At 35.7% G+C, this 10,995-nt stretch overlaps 1 protein-coding gene across 4 annotated transcripts in view; it reads right to left on the bottom strand.

The window, feature by feature from the left end:
• Positions 1 to 292: 292 nt before the first annotated feature.
• The window catches only part of LOC129646355 (sodium channel protein type 1 subunit alpha), a 219,152-nt gene continuing 208,449 nt past the window's right edge, over positions 293 to 10,995 (bottom strand). For all 4 annotated transcript variants that reach the window (XM_055572374.1, XM_055572375.1, XM_055572376.1 and 1 more), the window contains 4 exons: positions 9,508 to 9,645; positions 7,454 to 7,558; positions 5,410 to 5,680; positions 293 to 3,564 (listed from right to left, as the gene is read on the bottom strand). In XM_055572374.1, the coding sequence (XP_055428349.1) occupies positions 2,387 to 3,564; positions 5,410 to 5,680; positions 7,454 to 7,558; positions 9,508 to 9,645 (1,692 nt within the window). In that variant the 3' untranslated portion in view covers positions 293 to 2,386. The remainder of the gene's footprint in view (positions 3,565 to 5,409; positions 5,681 to 7,453; positions 7,559 to 9,507; positions 9,646 to 10,995) is intronic.

Here is a 10,995-nt window from a genome sequence, read left to right as displayed (position 1 = left end):
ACCAACTTCTAATATTTTAATAGGTTTTGAGGGATTCTTTTTGTACCTTAAGTGGCCACCCAACCTTACTTCTTGTTCTGCTGGAGCCTCCAGTTTATAATCTGCTGCTTGTAGTCCCTGGTAGGCCACTCCCTCCAGTCTCATTCTTACCCCAAGTTTTCTTGCTCTCAGCCCAGGGTTGTGTGTGTGTGTGTGTGTGTGTGTGTGTGTGTGTGTGTGTAGCTTCCCTTCTCCCTCAATCTGTAGAATAAAACTTATCTTGTTATACAACATGGTTAACCAAAAGTAACTGGGCAAACAATAAAATAAAAAATGTAATCTTTATTAGTTTGCACATTTTTAATGTTGGTTAGCATCATTTAGGGTAATAGTAGCATTTTCCAGCATGCAGTTCACGAATACAGTTTGAGTATTCTAAGTAGTTTTAAGAAAAAGAGGTGCCTATAGTTTGCTTCTGTAAGAAACATAAAATATCCTGATGTAATTGACTACATAAGTTCACTACTCTCTGTTCTTGTGGGGAAAAAAAAAATTGTGAAACCCACATTATATTTAGAGCAATCTAGAGCAGCATGACTTCAAGTAAATGGAAACATAAACAGAAGTTAGAAAAAAAAGACACAAATGAAAAATAAACACTACCTTCAATCAGTTAGTATAGGCACTACCAAAAATGTAAATAAAAATTTATACCTTTTTTTCCAATTGCAAAGCATAATTTGGATGTCAGTTGTGAATCTATGTTTGCCCCTCAAAATTATGAAATAATCTAAAAGTAGCAAATGTAATAAAAAAGCAGAAATCTACAACTACCCAATCTTGTGTTCATTTCTTATTTAGCAAATTTCTTCCATGAAAAAGTACTATGGACAGAAAGTAAGAAAGTGATTGTGATATCAATCTTTAAGATAATTTCCTCTTCATATTTATGTACATAATGCTGAAAAATAAAATAAAATGACTTTTTACAGTATTTATATTTGCTTATAAAATTCTAAACACATTTTAACAGGTTAAGCAGTGTTTGTTTTTTTTTAAACATGTCTGTACAGTCGGGCTATACACCATATGTTATCCACTTAGAATTTAAAAATAACCAAAAAGCTGTTAAAGTGCTGCAAACTATTGCTTAATGACTTAAATAAATGAGATCTGTTGAACAATTTCTTTGACTTTACCAGTGACATATGGTTTCTCATAAATGAGATTCTGAGCTGTGGGAGAAACCAGATACAGCAGCATGGTAATAGAAACATGCATTCATAGCATCCAAACTATTTATAATGGTACAGAATACATTATATTACCTGTGTAAAGCTTGCACTCTACGTTTCTTGTGGTACATATTTGATGCAATAAATACTGTGCTTAGGTCATTATTTGCTCAAACGTGCACCACAGGGTAAAATGACTATTTACATAATAAATAGCATTTCATTAACATATACATTGTCAACCTTAGTGAGCTGAAGATGGCTAAACAAAGTGCAGGATTAAGCAGAAATTTATAAAGGGTTCTTTTGGTCAATTCCGTCTTTAAGGGAGAAGTGATACTCATTATTCAGTATTTTTTAAATACAATAAACAGAAATGTAACACTTAAGATTCCTGACATTTGAGTGAAGTTTGCACCTGCTAAGATTTAATGGGCTATCCCCCTAAAATGACATACTTGGTCTAGGGGTTGGATTTGACAAAACAAGATCAGCAAAGCACCTCCAATTATCACCTAATTACCCCTCCCAGAAACATAGATGGAATTTAAGAGCTCATTGTGTTCCTTGTGACTTTTTTCATGCATGATCTCTAAGTGTAGCATGCCCTCATGCAAACCATGTCTTTGTGCAGATGGGAGGGCCATGTGATTGCCATAACCCCCAGTGGCATACCTGTTAAAGAGGTCCTTTAATCTATTTCCCAACAGAAACCCCATTTACAAAAATAGTCACATATAATAAACAACATATGGACTAAAAAAAAGATGAATCCACTAACAGATTTTGTAAAAACGTGACAAATGTGGCAGTCGAAATGCAAAGAGTGGATACAATTACTACACTACAGTGTTTTCGTGTTAAACAACCCCCGAATTATAGGTTTGCACCCCTTTGAACTGGTCCCTACAGTCTACGTAGCCATTTTGTCTCTTGTCTTCAGCAGTGTCAGCTGGTAGTGAGAACAGTAACCTCCTGTCAAGGTCATCTCCCTTTTACACAGTCACAGTTTTCCAACAAGGGGTCACTGTCTGATTGTAGGCACTGACCTTAAGTAAATTTGTGTAAAAACAGTCAGTTTGGCATTGACCTCCTAAAGGAGTCCTGTTGACAAAAATACATCACCTTCACAGGCTGTAAACAATCACCCAGTGATTTTTATTTATTTGTGTTTATTTCCCTTTGGCTTTTTCATCTTTGCCTTCTTGCTCGTGCTTTTCCACAATTGGTTTTGTTACCCGATCATAGGAGGGTGGACAAGCTGCTGTGGACATGGTCAGATCAGTTTTTTCTGTAATTGAGTTTTCATTTATTCTGTCAATTATCATGTCTTCTTTTACAAGAAGATTAGCCCCACCTTTGATTTTATTTTTGTTGTACGTAAATGATGCCTGTTTTACAGTTCGCTTTAAAAGGTGGCGCCTGTACGCACGCTGAATAATAACAGCAGACACTTCCTCTTGTTTTCTCTTTAAAGTTGTAGTTATTGGCTGATAGGAGACCTTCGATGGGTTGGAGGCCATGAATCTCTCTTCCATCTGTATTCGAAGGGCATCCATCTCTCCACTCTCCCCCAGAACCCGCTTCGTAAAAGCAAATAAGATGTCAAGACAGTGGATTCGATCACCACTTACCATGGGCAAATCCATGGCAATGAGCTGGAGTTTGTTCGGTTGTGGCAAATTGAGCGGTGGTTCAAGAGCAGCTGCAAACTGAGATAGCTTTTCAAATTCCATGAACTGGGTGGCGTCGGGATCAAACTTCTCCCAAACCTCGTAGAACATCTCAAAGTCATCCTCACTTAGGGGCTCTGCGCTTTCTTCAGTAGCAACACTGAAGTTCTCCAGGATGACAGCTATATACATGTTCACCACGACCAGAAATGATATGATGATGTAACTGACAAAGAAGAAAATCCCAACAGATGGGTTCCCACAGTCTCCTTTAACTGAGCTGCCAGGGTTAACTTTATTAGGGTCACAATCGGGTGGTTTACTGTTGAGAATAGGTGCTAGCAATCCATCCCAGCCAGCAGAGGTGGTAATCTGGAACAGGCAGATCATGCTGTTGCCAAAGGTCTCAAAATTAAACATGTCATCAATTCCAACCTCCCTCTTAACATAGGCGAAGTTGGACATTCCAAAGATGGCATAGATGAACATGACCAGGAAGAGCAGGAGGCCGATGTTAAACAACGCAGGAAGAGACATCATCAAAGCAAAGAGCAGCGTGCGGATCCCCTTAGCCCCTTTGATCAGACGCAGGATTCGGCCAATCCTGGCAAGACGGATCACTCGGAACAAGGTAGGGGACACAAAATATTTCTCTATCAGCTCAGCCAGAAACATACCTATGGACAAAAAAGATGAGGGTACTGACTAGTGAAGAAGTTATCCATTAAATTAATACTCAAATTTTGTTAAGGCTCACAGGTAAATTTCAGAGTACTAAAATTCAGTTGAAAAGTGTAGTGAAAATGTTAGTCACTCAGTCATGTCTGGCTCTTTGCGACCCCATGGACTGTAACATGCCAGGCTTCTCTGTCTATGGGATTCTCCAGGCAAGAATACTGGAGTGGGTTGCCATTTCCTCCTCCACAGGGTCTTCCCAACCCAGGGATCAAACCCACATTTCTTGCATCTGCTGTATTGGCAGGAGGATTCTTTACCACTGCACTACCTGGGAAACTCCAAGGTGACCAAGATAGTATTCAGTTCAATAAGGATTTTATAGTACGTTTTATCTTTGAGGGGTATTGATAGACTAGTTTTAGCTTACAGAAAATCCAAAGACTGAATCTAAAAAAACAAGTTAAAAATTCAAGTTTGTCTGAAGAGCAGTAGCTGACAGTATATGTAAACGATTATAAAAATACAGTGAACACAATGATTTTTTTCTGAAACACTAAATCATATAACCTGTATTCAGTCCTTCCCCATATAAACCTATCTGTAGTTTTGAATGCATTCATCTCTCCATGAACATGATGCTTTCCTAAGCTTCCACTATAATATTCATATATAGATGTATATATTTATATATGCTCTGGTGCATTTCTAAAAGGATTTAAGCTGATGCTTTTTCTGGTTTCCTACATCTGTGTCTTAGCCCTCCTACTTAGAGCTTCTTTATCCATTTACCTTCGAAATAGTGAAATAGTGAAAAGAATGAGCTGAAGAGGAGCTCAAGAAACCAAGTATCTTTGAATTACACTATCTCATTTTGTAAAGAGTAAATAAGCATGTTTGTGTGTATGAGAGAGGGAAAGAGAGAGAGAAAGAAAGAGAGGTGACTACAACTAAGTACCCTATCCACAACTAGTTAACACCACAGAATACTATGGGAATCAAAGGGTACATACAACATATAAGTTGGATAAAAGATCAACTTCTTCAGAGGGGGAATGGCATAAAAATCTGCCCAACAGAGGTGCCCCATATTGAATGGTAAAATATTTATTCAATCATATCATCTGTTTTAGGGAAAAAATGGATACTTTAGGCCCACAGACAGACCTCTTCACTTCACTGGGGCTGGAGTTGTATCTTCAATTAGATGAGTTATTGCTCATGTGACCTGTTGACATTCCAGGCTTTGAAGTGTATGACTGATGAAATGATGTTCCATGCCAAAACACTTCTTTTGTGCATCTTTATTATACATTTCAAGGTAATCTAGAAAATCTCTGATACTCTGCATTAAAGAACCTACCATTTTCACTGACATTTTGTTCTTAGCTTTACTCTCTTTCACTCTGTATTCTTCCTTATTAGTACCAGCTTCCACTCTTATCTATATGCCAATGACTCTATGTCTCTGATGTACTGTCTCTCCTGAGTATCAGACTAAATTTCTAGCCCTTTTTTCAACAGAGTCATTTACATATTGTATAGACTATTCAGCTTCAACATGTCAAAGACATTTCAATCTTAATAGCACATTTAGTTAATAGAACATTTCTAGTTCAAATGACTGAGACCTTACTATATTGACAAATAATACACCTAGTCTAAAATGGATAGAACAGGATACAATACTCAATGTATAGCAGGAGCTTAATTTTGTAATAAAGACAAACACATCTGAATGAAAAACATCAGAATTTTCACAGTGGTTTTCTCTGAGTGATCAGATGACTTCTAAATTAAATGTGATTGCTCTTTTATTGAGCTAAAAGGCTTGAAATACTTCTTACCTACTATGGAGAGAATGACCACCACAAAATCAAAGATATTCCAGCCTATAGTAAAATAGTAATGGCGGAGGGAGATGAGCTTCAGCACACACTCTCCAGTGAAAAGCACAATGAACACCAAGTTGATGCGTGACAAAATGCTAGTCACATAGTCACTCTGGTCGTCGGTTTCCACCATCATGGTGACCATGTTGAGACAGATAAGAATCATGATGCTAATGTCAAAAACTTGTCTGGTGACGAAGTCAAAGACCATTCCTTGGAATTTGTTCTGTAGAGAAACAGAAAAGCTGTTAGGGACAGAGGAGTTTCCCTCTACACATGAACTTCTATATAAGTAGTTTCTGTACTGACTGTCTAGGATTGTACCTAAGAACCACTGGCTCTGAATTTCGTGAAAGATGGTGTGTATCACATTTAAGTTTTTAGTTATCCAAATTACTATTTACCAAAATATATTCCACAGAATAACAATCCCTTGTCAAAAAGGGACTTCTGATAAGAAACACTGCATACTATTATACACTACTCTGAGAGGCCCAAAATGCATGAGACTGTATTAAGATTATGAGAGGTTAAGAAATCTGCTTCATTTTGTTTTACTAGAATTTCCCATGAAATTAGTTGGACCCATACAGCAGTTTCAAAATATAATATCTACTAACAATCCACTAGACTTGTTCTCAAAAAATTGTTATCGGGAACTTGGGATTCCCGTGACACAGCTATAACATTATGCGTTTAAAGTCCCTGTGTGGCAATATTGATGTTCTTCTACCAAACAGTCTTTGCTGATATTGTCACACACAGAATGCTGAGTCTACACAGGGATAATCAAACCGGAAGACGTTCCTTATGCTTTGATGTCAAAAATCCATGGCGCTTTTCACTGATCTGTGATTTTGCCACTGTCATTCACTGCAGGCCATTGTCTGACCCACTTGGGCTTCCCTTGTGGCTCAGCTGGTAAAGAATCCACCTGCAATGTGGGATACCTGGGTTCGATCCCTGGGTGGGAAGATCCCCTGAAGAAGGGAAAGGCTACCCACTCCAGTATTCTTGCTCAGAGAATTCCATGGACTGTATAGTCCACGGGGTTGCAAAGAATCAGACATGATGGAGGGACTTTCACTTTCACTTCATTCTCAGTGTCTGACCCACTTCCCTAGGCCACTGAGGAACTTTGAGGATATCTTCTGTCTTACATTTTTCCTGCATATAATTGACTCATTTCTACTTTCAGTGTTAAGCCTTCACAGAGGACAGTGTATGTTTTTCATCATTCTCAAGAAAGCAAGTGTGGGCTAGCACAATATGAATATGAATGTTCATTAACATTTTATTCCCCAGTACACCCCAGGAGTTGCTTTAACCTCACATGTCATCATCATAAAAATCAACACAATGTGGGATTATAAGGCTCTCTATTTCATAGCAGTTGTTTCATTGGTTGTCATGTAAACATGACACCTGTTTCTTATCATCATGAATTGTACTTATTGGCTCTGACTTCTGTAGACATTAGTAATTTCTAACTTTATAGCCATATATATGAATATTAGATACTAGAAATATTTTCATCTCCAAAATACTTGGTACCTCTAATGAAAAATAAAATGGAAGTAAGGTATTATTTCACTTAACAGTTCATCAACTTGTTTATCTATCAGGAAACTGTTTCTAAACCCTGTCAAAGATTTACTCCTCTATGTACATTACTCAGCAACTACTATTGAGTTACATGATCAAATTTCTTGTGCACATAATACTGCCTATGTGAATTTTGCCTTTTCATTTTGATTCTAGGTGTATAAGTCTAATTGACTTGACCATAAAGGTACATTTTCTGTTTCCTCTTTTTCCTTTTGGCCTCTTCCTGTAAAAAACTATTTTACCATTACCATAAAATGTATGAATTAATGATGCTCTAAAAGTGGGAGAAATCTTTGCTGCTAGAAATGTTAGCTGCTATCTCTTCTGTGAGAAAAACCAGGCAAATTTTTGTTTTTGTACATTTCCCCCCATATCATTTGGTATTTCTTACTCCTGGACGAGGTATAGGCTTTTGTGGCTTTTTTGATCCTAATTTTTTCATTGCATTATAGTATTTCTTCTGTTCTTCTGTCATAAAGATGTCTTGACCTCCAAAGTATAGAAAAGAAAAAAAAAAAAAACTGGTTAAAACTGTGTACCTTCCTTCCTTCAATATTAGACTTAGAAAAGGGACCATTAAAAATGGAAACACAAAATTCAACCAATTAGCATTATTTGCCTAGGATTTTAAATTGAAAAATTAAAACTAGTTTTAGACACTATAATCTTATTTATTTCAATCATCCAAAATTGACTTTATGATTTTTATTATTACTTTATGGAGGAAAACAATCCCACAAACTGAGAGGTTAAATATTTTACCCAAGACTGTAAACTCAGGAAGTAGTACTATTTGGTTCACTGAGTCACTAAATACGTGGTTCCTTACACTAGACACACTGTCTTTCAGAATTTTCAGACAATGATTTTCTTATTCATATGTAGCAAAGAGTTAAAGCAGGTATATTGCGTGATGGTTTAGAGTTACTCATAAAAAGCCACTGTCACTCTGCCAAGAACTGGAACAAAAGGCTAGAAAGGAAACTGGGGAAGTTGGTAGAAGAGTTAGGGGAAAAGTCAAAGTCATAAGTATGGCAGGTATGTGACAGGCCAGTAGTTACAGACAATTGGACATTTCACGTATTAGTGAAATGAAATAGCTTGATAATGATGACAGAGTAATATTAGTAATAACAAAGGAGGGCATGTTCTATAGTGAAAGAGCCTCATACAATGAAAGCAATTATATAATACGAAAACAGACTGAACAAATGAGGTGAAGGATCAGTACATGAAGGAAGAAATATAAATGGCAAAAAAAAAAAGCCCTTGAAAACATATTCAAACCTACTAATAAAAGACATGAAAATGAAAATTAAATACAATTTTCATATATCAAATACCAACTATCAAAAAACAGAGAGAATTTTTGATGCTAGTGTATCAGTGGTAAGCTGAGCACGGCCACATGCTGTTATTGGTACTATGAGTAGGAAAGCAGAACCCTTTACTCTGGGAATTTATCTTGAAGAAATCGTTAAAGGCTCCAGTTTTTTTGGCACAAAGAGTTTTGCCCAGGTACTATTTAATTCTTAAAGGTTAAAAATAACCTATATCATCAGTCTACTTGGAAATGGTTAAGTAAATTATGATAATAAAGAAGGGAAATATATATGTTAAGTCAAAAATAATTCAGGATGGGGAACACATGTATACCTGTGGCGGATTCATTTTGATATTTGGCAAAACTAATACATTATGTAAAGTTTAAAAAATAAAATTAAATTAAAAACATTTATAATTATAGATAAAATAACTTCAGTAATAAGAATGTGTGTAGAAAAAGTTTATACAGCAAAACATAAAATGTGAATAATGGTTGTTCCTGAGTAAAGATATTTCTTTACTTTCTATTTTATGATAATGTACATGTATAATTAGATAATAAGTGGGCTTTATAAATGATACTAATTAATAAAGAACTTTCAATTCAAAGCTAGAACTGATAGCTTATAATTAATATCAGGGAGAATGAAGTGGGAATATATAAACAGAGCCAATAAAGAATTTTAAAGTGTGAAAAGAAGCACCAGAAGAAGCTTACATTTCATGTATAATTTGTTGCATTCTAAAGGTTTTCGTTGGACAGTATATTTTAAGGGGAGATGTCATAGGGATAAACAATAAGCTGAGCCTGGGAAAGAGGTATATGTCTGGGTTCTCTTCCAGTTCTTTTTTAATTTTTTTTTTTTCAAAAGAGAAAATGTGGTCCCTGAAGTTCGTTTGTATTTAAAGAGGAGATTTTGTGAGCCTATGAACACAAATATGGAACACAGTCATTCTTGGCAAAGACATGGGCAGTGAATGGCAGAGAGGAAGCATGCAAAAAAATAGATTGTAATATATAATCCCATTTGGTTTCTGAGTTAAAGTACTCATTTGGTATTGAAAGCCCTCCAAATGATTTATTATCTTGGTGGGAGAGAAAATATTAGAAATACTTATCTTCTTTTTTTGCTGGTTGAAATTATCTATGATGACACCAATAAACAGGTTCAAGGTGAAGAAGGACCCAAAGATGATGAAAATAACAAAGTAAAGATACATGTATAGACTTTCCTCATACTTAGGCTGGAGTTCCACCTACCAAAGGAGAATATTTTTTAGACATTATAATACATTTGATGCTAGAAGTAATTGTTGCTTTTTCATGAGAATAGATAAGAAAATTTTTAGTAATACTTAAGCAGTACTTTTATTTCTTATAAATCAGCTACTTCTAAAAATAATCTCTGAAATTAGCCTTTAGGATAATCTTTTAAGTGAAAAATGAGGTGTTATGTAAAAAATACCATAAAATGATTTAGAAATTATTTTTTTTATAACTACAAATACAACCAATATGTTGCCATTTGGATAGTAGTATACTAAATTTGGCAATTTTTAACATACTGCATTTTTATAATTTAAAAATTACTAGTGAAAACATTTTACATCAGTAAATATGTATAGATTATGTTTAGAAATAATCATTCCTGATGTGTGATTTTATTTAGCAAACAATTTAGTTATTTATTTATTTAGATGTTTGACATCTAAATAAATAGGCAGTTTGACACTGCCTATAACAGTGTAACAGTCACTGAATTTTTCAGATTAAGTAGACATTAACTGGCTCTAGTGGTAAGGAACCTGCCTGCCAATGCAGGAGACATTAAAGACTTGGGTTCTATCCCTGGGTTGGGAAGATCCCCTGGAGAAGGGCATGGCAACCCAACTCCAGTATTCTTGCCTGGAAAATCCCATGGACAGAGGAGACTGGTGGGCTACAGTCCATAGAATTGCGAAGAGTCAGATCCAACTGAAGGGGACTTAGCATCCAACTGGACATGCCATCTGCTAAATCCTCAACCAGTAATTTAATCTCTAGAGTGTACTCATGAGAAATAAGCATTTGAGCTTTTACTTAGCATGTAACAAAGACATAAAGGAGTCACTATAAGACAATGCCCTAATATATTCATGTCCTCCTAAAGATATTAGAGTTAAAAACCAACCAAACACACAAAACAAAATAACAAAGTAAAATAACTCCGGAGGATATCAGGAAGGTACTCAACACAAAACTAGAATCATTTATGGAAAATGTATATCAGGAAAGATAAAAGGGAGCTTCTTAGGTCAGTTTAAAGATTATGGGGGCAAAGGTCATCCATCATGTTTATAGGCTAAACAGATGGGACCTAAGAATGGAAAGATAGAGAGAAAATACTAAACTGTACAAAATTTGAAGAGCAGATTTGGAATGAGCATGGATTTTAATTCTTCTTGAAGTCTAAAAAAGGGTGTAGTAGGAAAAATAAAAAAAAGTAGGTCTTAGATGATAGAAACTTAAAGGAAACTGTTGATCATAGAAATGATAACAGTCTGTTTTATGGATCATATAAAGGGCACTTCCCAGGTGGCTCAGTGGTAAAGAATCCGCCTACAACA

This window comes from Bubalus kerabau, chromosome 3, assembly GCF_029407905.1.
Source record: "Bubalus kerabau isolate K-KA32 ecotype Philippines breed swamp buffalo chromosome 3, PCC_UOA_SB_1v2, whole genome shotgun sequence".
Classification (NCBI taxonomy): Eukaryota; Metazoa; Chordata; class Mammalia; order Artiodactyla; family Bovidae; genus Bubalus; species Bubalus kerabau.
Note: the sequence above shows the minus strand (reverse complement) of the source record. Positions and strands in the feature narration are given on the sequence as shown.